The sequence below is a fragment of the Plectropomus leopardus genome, chromosome 12, assembly GCF_008729295.1.
Source record: "Plectropomus leopardus isolate mb chromosome 12, YSFRI_Pleo_2.0, whole genome shotgun sequence".
NCBI lineage: Eukaryota > Metazoa > Chordata > Actinopteri > Perciformes > Serranidae > Plectropomus > Plectropomus leopardus.
The window spans coordinates 4,618,553-4,641,497 of NC_056474.1; the positions used below are offsets into that span (position 1 = coordinate 4,618,553).

At 36.5% G+C, this 22,945-nt stretch overlaps 2 protein-coding genes across 4 annotated transcripts in view; both read left to right on the forward strand.

Moving 5' to 3' along the window:
* The first annotated feature begins 982 nt into the window (after nt 1–982).
* On the forward strand, nt 983–11,171 carry ndufv2 (NADH:ubiquinone oxidoreductase core subunit V2). The gene is made up of 8 exons (XM_042498060.1): nt 983–1,121; nt 2,841–2,903; nt 4,737–4,799; nt 6,247–6,363; nt 6,491–6,659; nt 8,305–8,414; nt 10,779–10,855; nt 10,972–11,171. Exons 1-8 carry the CDS (start codon nt 1,080–1,082, stop codon nt 11,063–11,065), a joined length of 735 nt encoding a protein of 244 aa, XP_042353994.1. The 5' UTR covers nt 983–1,079; the 3' UTR covers nt 11,066–11,171.
* A 2,806-nt stretch (nt 11,172–13,977) lies between these two features.
* Nucleotides 13,978–22,945, forward strand: part of ankrd12 (ankyrin repeat domain 12) — a 46,481-nt gene continuing 37,513 nt past the window's right edge. For all 3 annotated transcript variants that reach the window (XM_042496990.1, XM_042496989.1, XM_042496991.1), the window contains exon 1: nt 13,978–14,127. The gene's annotated coding sequence lies outside the window, so the exon portion shown is untranslated. The remainder of the gene's footprint in view (nt 14,128–22,945) is intronic.

Here is a 22,945-nt window from a genome sequence, read left to right on the forward strand (position 1 = left end):
TGACAGCCAGTAAACTAAATCCCTGATCGTCAAAGCACTGTAACAAAATGCTCTTTGAATAGTAGCTGATGTATTTCATTTCTGCATTTGCTATTGTTGAAAAAGTTCTTTAGGTCAAATTATAACCACTACTTACTTTTATTCTCTGATTTGGCGTACATCTGTCATTATTGTTTAATAATAATAATAATAATAAATAACAATAACAATAATAATGATTGATATTATTATATTTTATTAATGTGGTTTATGAATACATTTGGATTTGATTAGATTATCATACTCACAAGCTGAAACATTACACATGTGCAAATGCACTTGTTCTAAATATTGGTGGGGATGCCCCTGCATCCCCCCCGAAATCTACCCCCAGGCCTGTATGTGCAAACTTGTGCTTGATAATAAAACTGTTCCTGATTCTGATTAGTATCCTCGTTTTTACCTCTTACAAAGTGAATTTTATCTGTGCTTTAACAAGAGGCACTTTGTAGTTTAATTTTTAAGTGATAAAAATAAAGAGGGGTCATGCACACTGTCCTGTACTTGCCAAAAAAAACCCCAGTTTTATTAAGTACTCAGTACAACATTTTTGTCTGTCTCAGGTAACCTGATGAAGGTCCAATGTTGTACTGAGTATTAAATAAAACTGTTTTTTTTGCAAGTACAGGACAGTGTGCGGGACCCCTCTTCTTTTACATGCAAATGTTTTTTCCCTACACACCTGTCCACATAAGTTTTGAAGGTGTGCACTGGCCTCAATTTCAATTATGAGGTTATTACACTCATCAGTATAAGATGTAATTTTGTGTAAATTAAAACTACTGGGAATATTTGTCCTTGTGAAAACACTAGCAAAAACGCAACATGAAGTACCATCCGAGTTACATAACAAACGTCCTGTTGGCATGATCTGTTTTTGAACTCACGTTTCAATCTGGGATCGATTCGCCGTGACTGACGTCCGACGTAGCGTCTTACGTCAGACCCTCTGAATCGAGCGTGATCGCGCCTGTGTTGATGTCTGCCGCTGCTGTCCCGTCCATTTGGTGACAAACCGGGACCAAACTTGAAGCCCCAAGATGTTTTTGTCAGCTGTTGTTCGCTCTGCAGTGTCGCAGACGGTATGCTTGTGTTGTTCTCTATGGTTCTGGGTAAAAGTGTGAATGCCCTTTTGTGTATTTTGGAGAGAAAAAGCGATGACTCCTCACAAGGGCAAGCAGCGGAGGCCGCTAAGCTAGCGTTGGGTAACATTAGCATGCTAGCTGCTTTAGCTTCCTGCTGTCAACGTTTACAAGGTGAACTTTAGACAAAAATACCAACGTAAAGGAAAAATGACCCGGATAAGAGCAAATGCGAGTTATAATGAGCTTTATTATTATTCTGAACAGTTTTAAATCTACATAGAACAAAAAAATGTTCGGTTTAAAGCCGCTAATTCACTCGATGTTTAAGCTAGCAAACAAAAACTGTGTACATGTGTGCGGATACTGCTGTTATAAAATAATATAAAAGCATGGTTTTCTTATCACTGCTAGTATCTTGTAATACTTATTTAAGCTCTAATTTTCGGGGAAAATTGCAAGATGAATTTAAGGAATATAATATAATGGGAATAGTTTTATATTCTTCTATTATTAGTTCATTAATTTAATATAATTTCATTAGTGAGTGCCACACTAAAAGCAAATCAATACATCAAGTATGTTTCCAACTTTAACTGTTTTTATTTCCCAGACTTGATTGAATAAATTCAATACATGTAAATGTACATACCAGATTACCATTATAAAAGTTACAAAAACTATATAGCGTAACATTAAAAAAATAAATAAATAAATTGCACAATGAAATAAATAACATGTATGTAAAAGAATTTAAAAAAAAATCTAAGGGGATGGATTAAAAAACCCTGTAAAAGTCTGATAAATCTAATAGTTTTTGACAGATAACAGTTTTTGAGTTCTAACAGTAGACAAGTATTTTTTTTACAATCGTTATATTTCAAAATTTGAGAGTGATTTTTTTTTAGCCAAATCATTTCATGTATACAACATTTTGTTAAAATAATAGTCAAGTTAATTCTGTACTTTTTCATCAGCCGAAAAATTGGGATTGATAAAATCAGTAATAAATCTGTCTTTGTTAATGTGACATCCTTTTCAAAATGTTTTGAAAGATTGAAAATGACATGAAAACAATCTGCAAGCACATGTGCCATCCTTTACCCTCCACAATTACCAAAAGTGCATCCGCTGTTTATATTTGGGAAGAAGTCACAGATATTACCTTTAACTGGGCAATACCTTTGTTCAGTCTTAAATAGAAACTCTTTGATTCTTTTTATTAGACTTGAACTAATCGTACAACCTGTATTTTTTAACCCCTGAAAGGTGTAAATGTCAGTGAAAGCGAAGTGATTATGAAGAACATTTGTTTAGAGATAGACTTTTATAAACTAGTGCCCAAGCTGTGTTTATGTGAGATTGTCCTATGTTGTGAATGTTGGCTTACAATTAAATAGGTATTTACAATAACAAAAATAGATTCTTAAAATCTTTTTAGTTTACTCAATTGTTGTGTTTTGGTTGTTAATTTAAAGAATGTCAGTTACTCTTCAGCTTTAAAGAAGTGCCGATTCATTTGAAAATGGTGGAGTTCACACACTGTGGTAGACAATGACAACATCACCAATTTATATTTTTCTTTATAACTTCCCCAGTCTTTTTCAAGTAGTCCGAAGCACCCCCCCTCCCTCCAGACTCTTTATCTTGGGTAGGCTGAAGTATGAATTCACACACCACCAGGTGTTTTATCTGTCTTCTTTCTCTCTGTATTCTCAGGCGAGGCAGGTCAGGAGTTTGCATCGCTCTGCTGCGCGCGCTGGAGCTGGTGGCATCTTTGTGGTGAGCTACAGTTTCTTTCCTCAAGTCAAAAGATGTACAGAATAAGTTGGATATAGAGTATCCATCAGTCATATGTAGTCAGGCTTAAATGTTCAATGCTTGTTGAAAATCCCACAATTTGCTTTCAGTGTGAACTGGACACAGTGAATCGGCAGCTTTTGGGGTGATTGTACATTTATTGTAAGAACTGAGTGTCATGTTGTTTGTGTGTTTCAGTCAGAATCTGTGAGATAAAGAGTCCTAAAATTTTGTTATTGAGGCCAGAATTTTAATTGTTTCCATATCTTTCTGGTAAATTAAATCCTAGCTCTTAAATAAGGGACTAACCAGCACCAGATGACCCCTGGAACTGACAAATTCAGAATATGCAACGGTCCAGATTTGCATTACCGTTGTCCTTATTATTGACCTCTGTGGCCTCGTACCAGTGTGGTCAGCCCGGCTGTAACAGAGATCATGCACAGGTGTTTTAAGTTTTTATTTTTGCACAACTTAAAATACACTAAATGACAAAAATAGAAAAATAGTATATGTGTATGTAGGAAGAGGCAGAGGAGAAAGTGGGCTTATTTGAAGCCTTCACCTTAAAGGACAAAGTTATATAAAACACAAAAGTTAACATACAGAAAATACTATTACAACATAAAAGTAGAAGCAAACTTACAACAGTAAAAAAAGATAGATTGATAGATATAGATATACATATATATGCAAATGAGGAAACTGCATCATAATATACACCTGCATTACATCAAAGTTTCAGTCCGTCACATCTTTGTGACATTACAGTGTGGGGTATAGTCGTATACTTTTTTTGTGGCATTTTATCCATAATTTAAAAAAAAAAAAAAGATTTACAAGTCTATGCATTAAATGGGAAAATAAAACAGGGCCGAAATAAAACGAGTAAATCCCAAATCAGCTTTCTTTCCGACGTTCTGTGTTCCACATTTGGAAGATGGATGTCTCGCTCGTCCATCTAACCGTATTATTTTGTATTAAATTGGTCCCTTTTACTTCTGTGTTTACACACAGTATAAACAAATCTTTCACAACCACAAAATTAAGTCAGTTGAGTTTCTAAACTGTATTTATTTACCCATTATTCACATATGGTCATATTATTTGTATTTGTTTCAAAATTAATAAGCCAGTAGATCTTACGTGTAGATGTTGCCACATCAGTGCATAACTCAGCAACATGTTTGTGCTTCAATTTTTGCTGAAATAATCCCAAAGGTATCATTTTTCCAAAAGCTCCTTATTTATCCCGCTCGCTGGCTTCAGAGCCTATCAGAGCCACGCTGTGCAACAAAAACATCACATGTAATATTCTCATGTAATGGAAACATGCCATGGTTCCATCGTCCCCTGGTACTGAAGATGTTTTTCATCTGTGTTTAGAGGAAAGTTGGTTCGGCTGAATCGTCTGTGAACCACTCCTCCTTCAACAGGAATGTTGTTTTTTAACAAGTTTAACTTCAAACATTTCAACTTGTTCTTGTTTTTTCTGTAATTGCACAAAGGATATTTGCTGCTCACAAGGGGGCAGTGTGTGCAGAAGCTGAAGTAATTGTTATCTGTGTTGAGTCTTCTCAACGGTCTGATAGCAGCACCTGTTCTCCCCTGCGGGCTTACATGATAGGTTATTCATATTTTATCAGATACTGCACATAAAGCTGTTACTCACATGAAAGCACCAGTTACATAATTCACATTTTTGAAACAGGATTTCATATAAACTGGCTGATAAATGTTATGTGCAGATAACTAAGGATATTTATAATTTTGGTGTGAGCGCTGTTAACTGTCACTGTGGCTCTTGTGTTGTAGCACAGAGATACTCCTGACAACAACCCAGATACTCCCTTTGAGTTCACTGAGGAGAACAAAAAGGTAAGACATCAGTGTTGAGCCAATGACAATATCCAACAGTATTATCCCACGCATGTTAGCCAATTCTGAGTCTATATAAGTCTTTAACCCTTTGAAACCACGATCAACATCAGTTTTCTTGTGCTGCCTTTGAAAACCTGAGCATTGGTTTAATTTCTTTCAAAAAACATGAGGGGAAAGGCATAAAGCAACTTTGCAAGAAATGCTACACAAATTGGAGAAAATTAGTAGATATGGATTTAAAAAAAAAAAAAAAAAAGCTAGGAGAAATATCCAAAAAACTGTATTTATAATTATCATAATTATATTACAGAATTACTATTATTTTAAGGGCTTTTTGGTCAAAAAGTATTTTTTTTTCTTTGTCTTTTTATTAAATCAAAATTACAGGTAATTTTTTTACTTTTTTTCCTCCTATTTTTGGGTCATTTCTTTTTTCGTTGCTTATTGCCTGTGTCCCGTGTTTTTGAAGGAACTGAAGTCATTTTGCTCAGGTTTCAAACAGTTAGTACAACATGATGAGTTTTTCAGACGTCTTTTTTGTGCCTGCATGACTGTGCCCTGTGGTTTTAAGGTGAATTTTAACATAACTTATTATTATAGTTTGTAAAAGGTTGCTAATTAATTTTCTGACAATAAGTAACTATGAAGTAAAGGATTCTTTACAGTTCTGTTCATGTTTTTATATTGTGAATGGTCTCTGAAATTTTATTCCAGATCCTTGAAAAAAATAAAGTTTTTAAATTTTATCCCTGAAAATGTCTTGGTACCTTGTACTTACACGGTTCCCACAATCACGGAAAACCTGGAAAAGTCATGGGATTTCACAGTCTCATTTTCCAGGCCTGGAAAAGTCATGGAATTAGTAAAAATCATTACAATTTTTGAAAAAGTCATGGAGTTTTGCTTTTTGTAATAATTTATTTTCTACATTAATCTTCTGTGGAAAACCTTCCATGTCCAGTTTTAAGGATTATAAAGTTTGTACCTATGTTCTTATTTTGCAGCAGTTTTCCAGACATAATTAGTTTATAGACAAATGAATTAAGAAAACACAGATAGTATAATCAGTTCTGTTTTCCCTCCAAGAAAGACTGATATACTATAAGTATAAGTATACATAAGTACATGACTGTGTCTGTAGATTTTGACTAATTTTCCTACAACAACTAACTTTTTGAGTTAAGTATTCTTTACAGTTCTGTTTGTGTCTTTATATTGAGAGTAGTATTGAGAATTTCATCCATGAAAATGTGTGGGAACCCTGTATTTAACCATTATCAGTGCATCTCCTGTAAATCTCTGTCTAAGTCGTGCTTTTGCATGAGCATGGTTTGATAGTTTAAATTGGACTAATTGTTGAAGTACAAAATTGGAGGAATGCAGTGAGTCTTTTCCTAAACAACTCCACATTTATGGTAAAATGTCTTTTTTAATATTCCTGTAGAGGATTGAGGCGATCATTTCTATGTACCCTATTGGACACAAGCAAGCAGCCACCATCCCGGTGCTGGACGTAGCCCAGAGGCAGCACGGATGGCTGCCCATCTCCGCCATGAACAAGGCACAGTGATTCTTCAACAGTTTGTTTTACAAGCTTGTGTGATGCAAATGTGTCAGACCATAAATCATTAAGTCTTCTGTGTCACGTGCGGGAAACTCTTTGAATGTTTTTAATTGTTGTCATTCAGGTTGCCGAGGTGCTGGAAATCGCTCCGATGAGAGTGTATGAAGTAGCGACATTCTACACCATGTTCCTGCGTCAGCCCGTGGGAAAATACTTCATTCAGATCTGCACAACAACACCCTGCATGCTCTGCAACTCAGACAGCATCCTGGAGGCCATCCAAAACAAACTGGGTGAGAGACATTTTCCATTTTATGGCAGGACACCAATGAAGAGATGAAAACGCAGATAAAAACAATCTTTTTTTTTTTTTATTGTGTATATCTGAGATAAACAGAAACTGGGAACAAACATGTAAATATACAGTTGTCTCTTCAATTCAAACAACAGTGAGCTGTAGCAGCAAACAGGAAGACGTACAAGACTGAAATGAACCCAGACGACTGCTATCCTACGTCAGTCTGTGTGGCATTTAACCCTTTAAGACCTGGATCCACATCAGTATTTCTTGTCCTGCATTCAGATGCCTTTTGCAAGTGTTTTAACTTTCAAACCCGAGCAAATAGGTTTAATTCTCTTCAGAAACACTTGGAAAAAGGCAAAAAAACAGATAGCAAGGTATTGGTAAAAGGGAATTTTTAAAAAATAAAATGGTAAAATGTCCAGAAACTGTTTTTCTGATAATTAGAATTATATATTCAAAAGATGTTACAGAATATAGAATATTTTAAACATTTTTAAATGTTTGGGTTTTTTTTTTTTTTTTGCTTTTTTCAGGTCATTTCTTTTTTTCTCTAATTTTTAGGTAATTTGCTTGTGACTATCTTGTTAGGTTGCTCATTGCTGTCCCCCCATGTTTTTGAAAGAAATCAAACCGATTGTTTGGGTTTTAAAGTGTTAAAGGGATAGTTCAGATTTTCTGAAGTGGGGCTGTACAGGTTACTTATCCATAAACAGTGTATTAGATACAAAATGTTTAACCACCTAAAAAACAAAAACAATATCAGTTTAAGTGTGAGCTACATTGAGAGTATTTTCACTGCTTTACCTTTTTATCAGACGAAGCCACTAACGTCTTCAGTTCTCCATCTTTGCTCTCTTCAAAGCCACCAGACTCCACTGAGAAAACCAGCAATTTTAGCTCGCTGAACACTGTAGCTGCTGGTCTCCTGTCGCTTTGATCAGTTAGTTTCTCTTCTTGTGTATCTTCGGTGAATCTAAACAAACCCTTTTTTTAAAACGCCAAAATCACACAATAACACAAACAAATAGCTGTTCGAGGCAGTGGTAGACCAGCAGCTCCTGTGTTGAGCACGCTAAAATGACTGTTTTATTATATGGAGTCTGGTTTTGAAGAGAGTGATATAACAGCTTAATTTTTCTGTATGATATTTCTGTCTGACGTTAAGGTAAAGAAAATAAATACTCCCAATATTGCCTACACTCAACTGGATACTGGATTTTTTAAAATGAGACTTTTTTTAGGTGGTTAAAATACGTTTTGTTGCCGACCCCGTTTAACAGCAGCACATTGCTTAGCTTCCATGTTGGACTCCAGCCTGCTTCTCCAAACTGGTGGCGTGCTGACTGCCATCTACTGTATGTAACACACTGACTATGGATATAAATCCCATACAACTTCACTTCAGAAAAATCCAAATGATCCCTTTTGAAAAGCACCGTTATATTTGTTGTTCTTTCAGTCAGTCAGACAGTGAGTTTATACTAATTATTGTAACTCCCATATAGTGTTACAGCTGTATAACGTCAGGCGGTGCTGCTTAATTTGAAAATATTTGTAGCTTCTGTAACATCATCTGCAGCTTGTCAGATGACATTAACTACATATAAAGCATGTCTTTATTTGTTTTTCCACAGGTATCAAGGTTGGAGAAACTACTCCAGACAAGATGTTCACGCTAATAGAAGTGGAATGCCTGGGCGCCTGTGTGAATGCTCCGATGGTCCAGATCAATGACAACTATTATGTGAGTGTTAGACCACTCTGTGCAGATGGCCTCCTTACTGAACATCATAACTTAATTATCAAAATTAGGTTAAAGCCTGAAGTGAGTTTTGCAAAAAATGTCAACATTGAAAACATTTCTATTTCATGAGTGCTACCTTTTTTCTTAAGACGCAAGTGCAGGTGTGGTTCAGTCTACGTTTGTAAGGCTCAAAAAACTGAACGGAGGGAGGAAATGGAAACTGTGACTGAAAAATAATCTTGCATTAATAATAGAACAATGTTGTCTCGTTCAGTTCAGAAAAAGATTGACTTAATGACCCAGACGTGATGTTGAAAATGAAAAGATTTTGTAGTTGTGGTATAAAATTATCTAAAACTAATTGTGCAGTCAATTGCAAAGGGAAGTTTAGTTATTGCAAGCTGAGTACAAGTGAATAACCCAATTAAAATAAATGTGACAAAAGGAGGACTTTTTTTGTAACACCTAAAACTGCTGAGGAGTGATCATTAGAGTCAGAACAGGTACAGTGAGTAAGGTAGTACTGCGTTTAGCATTTTGTGTAATTAATAAGCACTTAGAAACGCATGCAATACTTGGCTATTATATTATTTCAGTCCCATTACATGCATTAGGTTTTATTCAACTTGCACAGCTTGTAAATAAGCACGTGTCAGGTTGTAAATATGGAAAGAAGCAATTAAGGAGCAGCCATAGCTCTTTTATACAAAGATCGCACCATAGTGCTGCTAAGAAGTCTTTTCTTTATGCCGACTTTGCATTTTTAAACCCAAATAACAGCGGGATCATGACGTTCCAAAATGTGATTTTTAGACAACATGCTGGCATCACAGAATCAAAAGAGGCACAGCATTTAACACAACAGTGTCTGCCTCTATGAGACATATAACATACGCGTCAGCAGCACAATAACAAAGCCATAACATGACAATAACAATCATTTACTGTCCTCAGCTCAGAGGTTAAAGAACTCCCGCATCTCATTGTTTTCAAAAGTTGCACTGCTCTTCTTCCTTGCGTCAGCTGCTAACTGCTGTTAGCTGCTTTTTAAATCTTATGGGGTGGGTCAAACACTTAAAACCTTATCAAAATGTCACACCCATCTGTCCCACTCTGCTGGTTGAACCGTTTACACAAACGCTGTTTCAGTGCTGTTACTACGTCCACTGCCATCTTAAAGACGAGACAACTCTGTCCACCCCCATCCACGATCGTACCTTTTATATGTATCGGCGAGGCAGCATAACGGCGCAATAATATCACTGCTTTAAACAGGCCAAGTAGAAGGGGACACTGAGGCAACATTAATGTAACTGCACAGATATATTCCTGTTTGTTGTGCCTGACAAAAAAGGAAGTTGTGCCATATTACATAACACTTTGCACTGTATGTCAACATATATGGCCACAAATGCATTATAACACAGCATATGATGTGGATCCAGGTCTTAAAGGGTTAAATGCCACACAGACTGACGTAGGTTAATCAATAGTACCTGAAGCTGCCCTTCTTGCTATAACTCTCTGTGGTTTCCATATTTAAAAAAAAATCTTGTCTCTTACATCTTATGACGTGTAGACATTATGACTGTTACTGTATCTGATTCAGTTTTGGGAGCAAAAGGCACAAAGGTGCCTGATCACAGGCTTATTAAAGTCATTTTGACTGACAGTGTAAAACCTACTTAAACTTGATTTCTGGAAAATTGTTGCTATTTTAGAATTAGCTATAATAACCATGAGCTTTTTGCAATATTGCAAAACCAGTATATTAAGTTTGGCCGTCTAACCCTTCCTGCTCTTCATAAGGATTAAATTTAATAGGGAAGAAAAAGTTCTCATACAAGTTTAAAATAGTCATGTTCCTAAAAGCAAAATTTAATCTGCAAAGTTAATAGACACCGTCCGAAAAATACTGCTTATATCAAAAGAGATTTCTGAAATCATTAATCACATTTTGCAATAACCAAATTGAATTTTACATGCCGCTGAAATGTGCGTCACTTTTCGCCGTTTATTATGAAAGTTGAAAATTATCCTATAAAACATGACAGAAGCTCACTAAATAAAAGTTAACAACAAAATGAATTGAGGACAATATTCTTTAGGAAATAAATCTTTAATAAACATGCCTGATTATTTCAAATGATTTTTATTGGGTGATTGCAAATGACAAATGAAATAAGTGTAACGGGTGATTATTCCTGGTGCCTGCTCGCGAGGGTAGCAACATTTAATTTGACCAATCGCTCACATCCTTAGGTGAAGTATGTGAAAAACTATAAAGAATTAATAATTAAGCATTAGTCCACTAGCAGTGAAAAACAGGTTCTTCTCATTTATTCATCTCTCTCGTGTTTCCAGGAGGACCTCATGCCAAAGGACATTGAGGACATTATTGACGAACTCAAAGCAGGCAAAGTCCCACCACCTGGGCCCAGGTACATAACATTATCATCATGAATTATTATATTTTCCATCTGATCAATGGCATTTCTTTATAGATTTTTATAACTTTGTATTTGTACTGATTAATTGTGATTTCTTTTTTCGACAGGAACGGACGTTTTTCCTGTGAGCCTGCAGGTGGATTAACCTCTCTGACAGAGCCGCCTACAGGACCAGGATTCGGTGTAAGACCGGACCTGTAGACATTTTTCAGGTCACTATCTGCTTTTATCAAAAGCTGTTGTCCCTGAAGCTGATATTATTATTAACTCAAACATGTTGTGTAAATAAATTGTTCATATACCTGTGCTCCGGGTTTTATGGTGTCTCTTAATGGATTCCAACAATGACACGCTAATTTCCGATTAAATATTTATTATTGACCTGTAGCCACAACATTTCTTTTCTTGGTCTTAAAAGATTTATCGCAGTTCAGCGATGCCATTTTCTGCAGCCAGGGTGTCTACAGGTATAAGAAATTTAAATGTAATGCTATTTAAGACACTTTCAAGATATTTTTTTAACCAAAGATTTTTTGGCAAATCTTCTTCATTATTTAGCTAAGTATAAAGGTAAGTAGTATAAATGTGGTTCCATAAAGAGGTCGTTTTTTTGGTAGAAAAATTTGAACTTAACAAGCAGATAAGTGCAAATGTGAAGTAAAAAGTCATTTGAAATGTGACCTTTCAGGCAGAAAAGCTTGACCCATTTTGAGTAAATGTGATAGATTAAATGTGTTTGGCAATTAAGACTTAACAAGTACAAATTTAAGACTAATTAATGACTTCTAAAGCCTAATAACATTTTATTTACGACATCTTTTTAAGGACTTGTCGACACCCTGGTTGCAGCAGATGAGCATCAGAGAAAAATGAAATTCTACTTTAGTTGTTAAACATCACTGAGCTTAACCACCACAGAAAAGAAGCCTGTGTCGCAGTTTCCATTGTTGGTGCTACTTAAGTAACAGCTGTCTCTGACAAGCTCAACTGACTGTTATTCATACAGTAATTACATAAACAAATGCATTTTTAAGAGTCAACTACAATTATGACACATAAAATGAAAAAAAGAAAGCTTATTTTCATCAGTCTCAGTATAATGATGTCAAGAATTTTATCATACATTAGCTTTACTTTGTTAAATTCATTTAAGACGGCCCAATACATTGTTTTAATATCATCCTAGTTGCAAATAAGCAAAGAAATTGAATATGTAAATGAATAATCACATGGTTGTGTTTTGTTTTTATGTTACTACTGATTTTTAAAGACATTCCTTCCAAACAGGTGCATGTTTTCTTTAGAAATTGCCAAAATTACACCATTTATTATAGCCAGAAACTGCACAAACAGACATTATCATTGGATTCTCAAATCCATGATGGTCCTTGAACACAAAATGTACGTCGAACACATCTATAAAAAAAAAACAAAATTAAATCTGAACTTAATAAAGGGGTATTATATCAAGTTCACTTGATTCTATATCTCTTAAAATTTAGCCAAAAAAAAACCTGTTTGCACTAACTAGCCAGTAGGTTATGCATCCTCCCTGGTCTTATGGATCAATTCAATTTGATTACAACTATCATGTCAACAATTCGATTCCTCGATGTACCACAACAAATTGCAACCTCAATCTTTAAAAAAAAAAAAAAATGCACATGGCTACTTTTTCATCGATAAATACAAACGGTCTCCTGTCAAAGTTTTGTGTTTTGAGTTTTTTATATTCCAAATTTTAAATTTCAAATGTTTTCATTTTTATTATTTTATCTATGAACACGTGTTTTAAGTTAAATACTCATAAAATAACATTGTTCCAACAGATTTTCTTACATTATTAAAAAGAATTTTCAAGTGTAATATTCTTATTTACCATAATTATAAACACAATTGATTCCTCATAAAGTTATGTTATTGCAACTGATTTTTTTTTTTGGATTATTTAAAGGGGAATTTTAAAGTATTATTCTTATTCATGAACTGCAGTTATCTTTACAGCCCAGCTATTGTATGATAAATCCTCTTCAACACACAGACCCCCTTCATGCAACTGCTCCTGTCAAAATTTTGTGTTGGAGTTTTTTATATTCCAAATACTAAATTTCAACCAACACATTTTCATTTTTATTATTATTTTATCTATGAACACGTTTTAAGTTACTCATAAATGAACATTGCTCCATTTTTTCTTACATTATTTAAAAGGAATTTTTAGTGAAATATTCTTATTTACCATAATTATAAACACAATTGATTCCTCATAAAGTTATGTTATTGCAACTGATTTTTTTTTTTTTGGATTATTTAAAGGGGAATTTTAAAGTATTATCATTCTTATTCATGAACTGCAGTTATCTTTACAGCCGAGCTATTGTATGATAAATCCTCTTCAACACACAGACCCCCTTCATGCAACTGCTCCTGTCATTTCCATCCCGCCCCGGTGGCGTTTTTCGTGTCTCGCCGGTGCCGGTGCCCCTCCCCCACTCCGGTTTCCTCTTGCGACTTTGAAGCTGCTCTGCAACATATAATATTATGCGCCATGACGCATGCGCGCAACACACACACACACCATGATGCAAATGTCACTGCGCAACCAATTCAAAGCTGCCCGATACAATGAGGCGGATAAAAAAAGGGCCATTATATCAGTTTTAAAGTAAAATTGTCGCCAGATTTTCTAACCACGCTCCCTACTCCCCCAAAAAACACAGGAACCACCATCCCAGCGTTAACCTCAGCCGTGATCTTTCGAGAAAGTTCCCACTAACCGCAACACAGCAGCGGAAAAGATGACGTCAAGTGTCCGTTGCTGCTCTCCATTTTCCCCCCCAAAAAAATCCACAACGGACGTTTTAAAAAAAAACAACACGCCACTAGCTGACAAAATCATACATATTCTTAACATTAAATGTGCGGGTTTACTCACAGCGTCGATAAAAACAAAGAGTTAAATGGGTTTCCACACATACCCGTCTACAGTCTCTCCGGCAGACGGAGCTCGGTGGGGCTCGGGCGGTCACGTGACGCGCTCTGGACCAATGGGAGCGCGGCTTGCATGTTTTGCTGGGCTCCTCTCGGAGAGGACGGAGACGGACGAACGGCTGCGATGTTTTCAAAACCAGCGATGAACGTCACACAGCCGTAGGCTACGGTTAACGTCCGATATTTAGGAAATAACTGTTTATATCGCGCAATATTCACATTATAGCTCAACGTGAATGAGTCGGCGGGATACGCGTGGGCCCAGTTTGAAGGTAAGCGCTTATAAACGGAGGTTTGTTGTTTGGTTGAATCGTAGGGGGGTAAAAATTAACCATCTGGCTACAGGCTAAGCTAATGTGAAGTACGTGCGAAAATTGAATGTTATGTGTCTGCGTGGGTTTGGTATAGTTGTGTGCCACGTGCGTTACACACATTGAGTACTTTCTCGTCGTTTTTTTGTGTTTAATAGCTCGTTGGCTTTTTTTTTAACGAGAGAGTAGAAAAGGGAAAATGTCGGGGCGAAGCGGAGTGAGCTGCCCCAGCCAGCGAGGCTGTGTCGGGCTAGAAACGAGCTTTGCTAGCTAGCTAGATTAAGCGCTGGGGAGGGGGATCGTTGTGAGGGCAGTGAAGGGGCTGCAGTGGGCTTTTGTCTCAGGCTGTGCTCTGCTCTCGTGTTAAATATTGCCATTAAAACATGACACTTGAATGCTCTTTATGTCAGCCACAGAGTTGACAGTACTCAACACGTTTACTCGTGCAACGCATTTCAGGATGTAATGATTACTCGTTATGTTTACCAAACAGAGCCAAGTTGGAAGATTTTTAGCGCTCAATAACATATTGCTGGCTGTGCATTGAAGGCGAGCGACATTTACCGTGAGGTGGGTGGTGTTGTCTGCAATGATCCAGCAAACGCCGCCGTTTATTTACACCCAGCGCAGTTGTGGGGATATTAGCTTTTATAAATCAAGTGTAAAAATATAGTAATGTTTTGCTAATTCACACAAGGAAGTAGCATAGCTTGAATAAGCAAGGAGCTTGCGCCTCCTAGCCAATGACTGTGACATTTTGGGGGTGTGTTGCCTGATACAAAAGCTGCCTGTTTTTAGATGGCTGTCCGTGCAGCGACCGCTCTGAACCAACAAAACGTCGACCTTATATTTAAAATACCAAAAGTTAAAAAAGATATTTTGTAGAAAAAGCCTTTCTGCGCACTTAAATTAAGCTTTACCTCCCATGCAAAACAAGCAGCACCAAATCGTGGTAAAATAGCAGCATTTAGCAGTTGTGAATTATTTTTCATGTCTTTTGTAAGGCAAAGGTAGAGAAAACCTGAGATTATACCACCATGATCGTATGGCCAGGAATGGGAAGGCAGTTTACAAAATTAATATTTTATTTTCTCAACATTACAGTTTATTCCTTTTGTGATCACAAGAGAACTGTGTTGCTGATCATAATTATGCTTGAGAATATAAAGACTTGTGTTAACAATAAATAGGAAAACATGCTGTGATTGCTAAATTGATACAGTTTAGATTTTTTAAATAAATTCTCTTGTAACCACAAAAAAGCTTAAAAGTTAAAGAGAATTTTGTAGAGGTAGCATTTTTACACATCTGAATAAAGCTTTATTTATTTCCAATACAGTACAAGCAGTACCAAGTTAAAACAGCAAAAGCATTTCTCAACTGTGAATTATATTTCAAGTCTTTTGTAAGGCAAAGGCACACATAGGCTAAAATTGTATGATCATGCTGGAATTGCCACGAATAGGAAGAAAGTGGTAAATGTTGATGTTTCCTTTTAAAAAAAAATTCAAAACTAAATATTTTCTCCTTGCAACATTTGTTTTTTTTTGTGATCACAAGAGAGAAGTCTCTGTTGCTGAGCACTAATGTAGTCAAAAAACAATTCTGTTCGAGGCTTATTTCAACAATACATTTAATTATGTCACAGTGGCCAAATGATACAGGTTAGAAATATTTCTCTTATAACCATAAAGGCTGAAAAGTTAAAGAGAGATTTTGTAAAGACAGCATTTATACACACGTAAATTAAGCTTTATTAATCTCTCATACACTACAAGCAGTACTAAATCACAGTAAAATTGCAGCAGCTTTGTCATTTGTGAATTATATTTCAAGTTAATTTCCAAGAATAGGAAGGAAGGGGTAAATTTTAATGTTTTCTTAACATGATACATTTTTTTCTCAACATTACCTAGTTTGTTCCTTTTGTAATCACAAGAGAACAGTTTCTGTTGCTTAACACTACTAGTAATCACAATTATGATCAAAAAGAAAAGACTTCGGTCAACAATGCATTGGTAAACATGCCATAATTGCTGAATAATACAGGCTAGTTATGTTGACATCAGAAATGTTTCTCTTATAACCACAAGAAAGCTTAAAGTTTTCGAAAGATTTTGAAGAGACGGCATTTATACAAACATAATTAGAGTTTATGTTAACCTCCACAAGGAGTACCAAATCATTCAATCAAAACTTGCAACATTATTTGTCAATTGTGGATTATATTTCATGTCTTTTGTAAGGAAGAGACAGAGAAAGCTTAAAATCGTATAACCATGCTGGTATTGGTAATGTTTTCTTTCCAAATCATACAAGATACATATTTTTGTTTTCTCTTGTGATCACAAGAGAGCAGTTTCTGATGTTGAGCACTACTTGTGATCACAAAACGATTAGGACAAGGAGAAAAGGAATATATCAATAATAAATTAAAAAGCATGCCATGATAGATAAATGATACAGGCTAGTTATGCTGACATCAAAAATTATTCTCTTAAAACCACAGAAAAAGCAAACAATATAATACAAAATAACATTTTAACTAGTCCCAAAAGCTGCCAGTTTTTAAATGACCGTCCATGCAGCAACCACTCTGAACCAAGAAAAAATGTAAATCTTTATATATAAAATACATAAAGTAAAAGAAGTATTTTGTAAAGATAACATCTATACACACTTAAATTGAGCTTTGTTGACCTCCCATACACCACAAGCAGTACCGATTCATAGTAAAATAATACAATTTTACAGGCTAGTCATGTTGACATCAAAAATATTTTTCCTGTAACTACAAAAATGCTTCCCCTGGACCCTGTGCTAGTAGGAACTTAAGCAAAATAAACATTTCACCACTCTTTAAAGACATTATGAGCCACCGTTTTAAAAAATACATCAGATATTCCATATACCTTCAAAAAATACCAGTTGGCTTTAAGGTCATTAAAGCCAACCAATATGTGGTCATTGTGTATTATGTGATGATTGGATGGTGGCATCAGCTTTTTGTCCAACTAGTCACCACAAATTCTCACAGGGCTTTACTTTTCAAAAAGCTGTATGGCAAGGTTGTCAAAGTACCACGTAAGACAGAGGGATTAGTAGGTTTTCATTTACCTGAAACTGAAAAACTACACCTAGCAATGCTAGTCATAGTCACACCTTGGACCAGTGAGAAGAAACTAGTCGATTAAAATCAGCCGCAGTAATGTACTGAGTGTTTGACAATAAAGTCGCCCATGCCACATCATGTTTTGACATTACTTCAGCTTTCTAAAGCACAGGATTTGGTTGCAGCCGGACTTAGTCATCAATGAGGAGGAATGCACAGGTGCTATAATTACAAAGTACTTTAGAAATCATATTGTTAATTTTTATTTATTCAAGGTTTCTAAAACACAACAGTAAGTAATATATTTTAGAAGAGCAAAGCTTCAATGTATGTTATGACATAATAATTCATATGTGGGTCAAGGTTTGGTGAGTAAAGCCTTATTCACTAGCTTTCTTGATATTTACAAGCCTTTATATATATACCATAACAAACAAAACTGTTGGTAGTCATAGCCCCTTGCATTGAAGAGGAAACTGCTTTTTAGAAATGTATCTTCTTCTGTTCGGATGATAGCGTTTCAGTTGTTAGCATGGCAGGGTTAATGGTCTGCATAGCCAGTTTGAAGTTAATTGCATGTGATGGGATAAGCACGCTTTAAGTTTAATGTGCCAATATAAGCAAAGTCTCCCACCACTACCAATGGTTTCTGTGTTGTTCTCAGTTGGTATTCTTCTCGTGGCTGTGACAAGTTAGTGCAAATATCTCAATATTCAACAGCAGTCTCAAAACTAAAAAGACTTAAGAATGGATAAAGATCCTGCAGTTGCACTTGGCAACCGAGGATGCATCATACGGTGATTTGGCTGAGAATGAATGAGAAGTCCCACAGTGCTTAAGGTTGTAGTGTGAGAACAGGGTGAGTACAAGTCATTTTTTTATTGCAAGATATCACGTACAGCTTCTTGCAGCGCATTATAAATACTCTGGCATCAGGCATTAGTACCGCAGTACCTTTTTTGTTGCGTCATTGAGGCCAAGATGTATCCTTTCACTTTCTGCAGTCACGCTGAAATGTTGTGCTTTCTGACTCTTCAATCTTTCGTCAGCTTTTAGATGTTTGACATTGAAACAGCAGCGTGTTTATGTTGCCTTGTGTGTAGAAAAGGTTGCATCTTAAAGCCTCTAATGCATAAACCTTTGTGGAACTAAAAGCTCTACTATGGCACTTTCTTCGACTTAATTTAAGGTTTTAGGGGTATATTGCATCCTTTAGTACCACTTATATTTTGATAAATCTTTCACCTAGGTGTCACATTTCTATTGCAAGTCTTGAGGGAATATTTGATGTGTTAGTGACTGACACTGGACTGTCACAGCTACTTTGCTCAGCAGAAAAGGTACAATCCTGTTGTTGTTTTCTGAAGGGATTTAAAAACACTGAATCACAGCAGTACGGTTAATTCTTTGTTTTTTAAATGCACACACTGCACACACATTTAAGAGATTGTTCTTGAAGGTATTATTAACTATTTCAAGTACTTACACAGTTGATGCATGTTGTTAAGTGTATAGATATCCACATAACTACCGTTTTTGGTTAAACACTGTTGTAACAAAACAGACTCATTAACAGAATAAACAGAAAAATAAAGAAAAAACAAACAAAGACAAATATTGCATTACAGGGCCACTTCTTAGTCCCTTCTTTACACCACCTGTGTGAAAGTGTTTTATTAAAAGTAACAATACAATAACAATGGTATACATGGTAATAATAATTTACAGTCTCTTTTAAACGGCAGCTGATGTCGTCCTCTGCTCAGAGGTTAAGGAGCTCCCAGATTTTCAGCCACTGTTCTCCTGTTTTTTGGCTTAGCCACGACCTGCTGCTAGCTGCATTTTAAATCTTCCACGATAGGTTGCCCGATAACTCACTCTCAAAACATCACACCCGTCCAGCCCATGATCACATCCTGTCAGCTGTCCCTTTTATATAGACCTTGATTTAGTGCTGTTATTACCTCCGTTGCCGGCTCATAGGTGAGACAATCCTGTCACAATCGTGACCTTTTATACAGAACGGTGAAGCGACATAACGGTGGGTATTCTGGCCTTGGACAGGCAGTGTAAAAGGGACTTGTTCAGTACAAAAGCAGTGCAAGAACTACAACCTCAACATGGTCAGCTTTTGTTTAACGTCAGTTTAATTGTAGACATTTCATATTTCAACATGTCAGTATACACCAATTTCCATTTTCCTTTTTATAAAGGTTAAACATATTGGTGCTCCAGACAGGGATCAAATTTATTAATTTTCTCTCTGGACTGGCACATTCTGGTTACTGAATTAGTTGGGGTGCAAATTAATGTATTTGTCCACCGGCCAAATGGGTAGTGAATGTCCAGATTTTACCAGCCACTCAATAGATAACCTTTACTCAGCTTACCATTGTCCTTTTGGCTGGCAAGTGAGTCAAATCTACTAGCCACTTCGGTCTTTATCAACCTTTGGCTAATGGATGGTGCTTATTTTGCACCCTGGTATTAGTACTCCGTCTGCTGTGTTCCACAACAAATGTCATTATTATGCCACATGGTTGAACCAGTACCTTTCTGACAAATGTATTTATTGCAGGACCGATGCACTGGATTGCTTACACCTTCTGGTCAGTTGGTCGATTGGTTGATCGATTCGCTCTTGTCAGGTTAAATCCTTATTGGTTGGATGATTGCAAGTGTTAAATTCACAAAGACGTCATCGTAAAGCCGTTTTTTTCAAGGTGCTCTTCTTTAAACATCCGTCTGGGAGATACTGAGAGCTGTGGAGGCGCAGAGCTATTTTAGCTTGAACGCTCAGGTAGCATGTGGCTGCTATGATATTGAATGTCTGTGGAAGTAAAAATGTCAAAAAGAAGAGAACTAGCTTTGACTGAAGGAAAGGCTGAAGCACATAGGGGAGAGAGGACATACCTGCGGATCTGAGTGGTCAGCAGTATTAATTTCTTCTCCAATAATTCTCTCTTTTGTTGTTGTTATTTAGCATTCATATATGATGTGAAGTTTGCTCTTCATGGTTTTTGTCCCACCCCTCCTTCACTATGACTGGATGTTTGGGTAAAAAGTGATGAAGAAAAGCGCAGCATTCCAAGTTGAGCATTTTTTAAATCCCAGCAATAAAAAAAAAACATGACACATGCAGCGCTCAGCTCATGTGATGCAGAAATTACTTCAAAACGTTGCTTTCAAAGTATGTGGCTTTGACTGTCATGGCCAGCTGACTAATGCCACCATTAAACTTCCATGCACACCACATGTGTAGGGTGAATTTAACAACAGCCAAATATTGGTTGACCTTGACTGATAACTGAAAGGTTCACCAGCCACATGGCTCCCCCGACAGAATATGGCCTGCTCTGAGAGAGAGCAGTGTTTTTTTGCCAGAACTGGTGTTGGATATGTTAATTTCCTTTTCCTCATCATTTCTGGAAGGACTCCCTTGACTGACTCATTTTGATCTTGCTCTTGCTGCTCTTCCAAAGTTTTTTCTTCTTATACTTTTACCCATCCTTTTTTCCTCTCAGACGTTAGATTTGTTTATATTCCTTACCTCCAGTGCCTGTGCAGTTTGTCACATGATTTCACTCATTCTTGTCATTTGTTGTTGCAGCCTGGAGAGAAAAGTAGTGTGTTCGATGGAAGTTTCTCATCTCCCCACTGATGCAAGTGCAATTGTTGTCATATACTACAAATAAGATTGCATAGATGCATGGTCAATGTGGGTCAACAGTAAAACATGTAATATTGTGGAATTTGACAAATCATGGATGCAATTTTTTTGGAGTGTAACATTACACGTATTTATATTGAACTGTTTGGTTCAAGGCTTTTGGTTTGGAAGGCAAACTGAACAATTTGTTAAACTAGGGTTGAGTGATATATCAGATATACTCGAGGTATTGGGGCTTGCTCCATGTGCGATATTTAAAATGACTAAAACATCAAACATTAAGTGTAAATTTCCACATTGTTTTTATAAGCCATCGGCGTTTCGGTTCTCTCGCTCTCTCGTACGGCTCTCTGCCCCTCAAAGACATTCACACGAAGCAGGGCTTTTGCAGGGATCCATATGGTGACTATTTCGTCATATTTTGCGACCATGGAGCACGACTACAACTTGCAAATACTATTAATATATGTAACTGGAGAGCTGTTTGTTTGTTTCCAGCTTACAGAGTTAATCATCAAGTTCAACGGCGCTGCAGTAACAGGCTAACTTATTGAGTGGCATTGGCAGTAATGCGAGCAGGTGAGGCGTGTGTTTGTATTTGCAGAGCTCCTATTGCGACTATTTACCTGTGCGACTTGCAAATATTAATAGCATATGAACTGGAGAGTTGTTTTCACATTTAAAAGTGCTGCGGTACCTGTTTATCTGTCCTCTAAGTAATAAATCACTAATAAATCCAACATGATTTGAGGGAAATGACTTTGTTCTGTGATGATTGACTGCTGGAAAAAGAAATCCTGACAATCAACGTTATTGTTGGACCCTTCAGTCATGAGGAAGAGGCCCTTTGAGACGGCTAACGCCAGGGTTCACACTGGAGGCAGAAGCACTACGATATGTCAGCTGTCGTGCGAGCAGTAGCTTGGCTGTTCACACCAGCAGGGACAGAGGCTGAATAAGATCATTTATATGATGTATGATTTATGCTTTTTATCACTTGTAATGAATTATCAGTGTGTTTTCTTGCCAGATTTACTTGTGGCGAAAGTAGACGAGACACTGACAATATGAACGTCAGAGTCGCTTGCATCCAGGGTAAACAGCCCAATTGGTTAACATGAGTGCAGAAAGGAAGCAGGCACAGAAAATCAGGTCTCTCGCAGCCCTTCTGCGTCTGTGAAAACCCAGTGCAAGTCATCCAAAAAAACAAAATTAAAAATAAAAACTTTTTAAATTTTTTTAATTGACATTATCTCTAAGGACAAAATGTACAAAATCATAAAATGAAAAAAAAAATGTGAAAAAAGAAAAAAACAAGGGATTGAGGAAAAATTAAAACGGAATTTAAATGGATTTAAATATTATATTATTGGGATACAGCTACACAAAGATAAAGATTTATATGTTTTTCTACAGCCATTTTTTGCCTGCTTGTTAGACTGAGTCATTTTGAGAGCTTTTTATTTGTGTTCTTGATATAATAGTATTTTGACAGTAGTAAAATTATCAGCTTAAGCAATTATTAAAAGCTAGATGAGTTAAATAACAATGTAAATACTCCACAGCCCTGTTGTGGTGCTCGTCTAAAGAACATTATGAAATTTATCGAGGGAATAGATTTGGCCATTTTGAAATGTTATTTTCTTCGTCTATCTTGGCGACATTCGGTGCCAACATTCATCCTCTGATCTCACCCGGATGCAACGAGTGCCAGGTCTGGATGCACAAAAATCAGATTTTCCTGTAATTTCTGCCAGATCATGAAAATCAGAAGAGGGAGGGTCTGCAGTCACATCAGTTTCACACGTGCAGTCCAGGCAAGTGTTCATACGAGCAGAGCAGAGAGGGGGCCGAGTGTGAAAAAGCACTGCAGACGCACGTAAAGAAATGCAGCCCCAAGAGACTCGTAATGGACAGTTTGATTTGAAGTATGTACCATTAACGCAGTCCTTACAACCTGATGTCGAGTCGCACAGAAATAACAGATTTGCTTAATT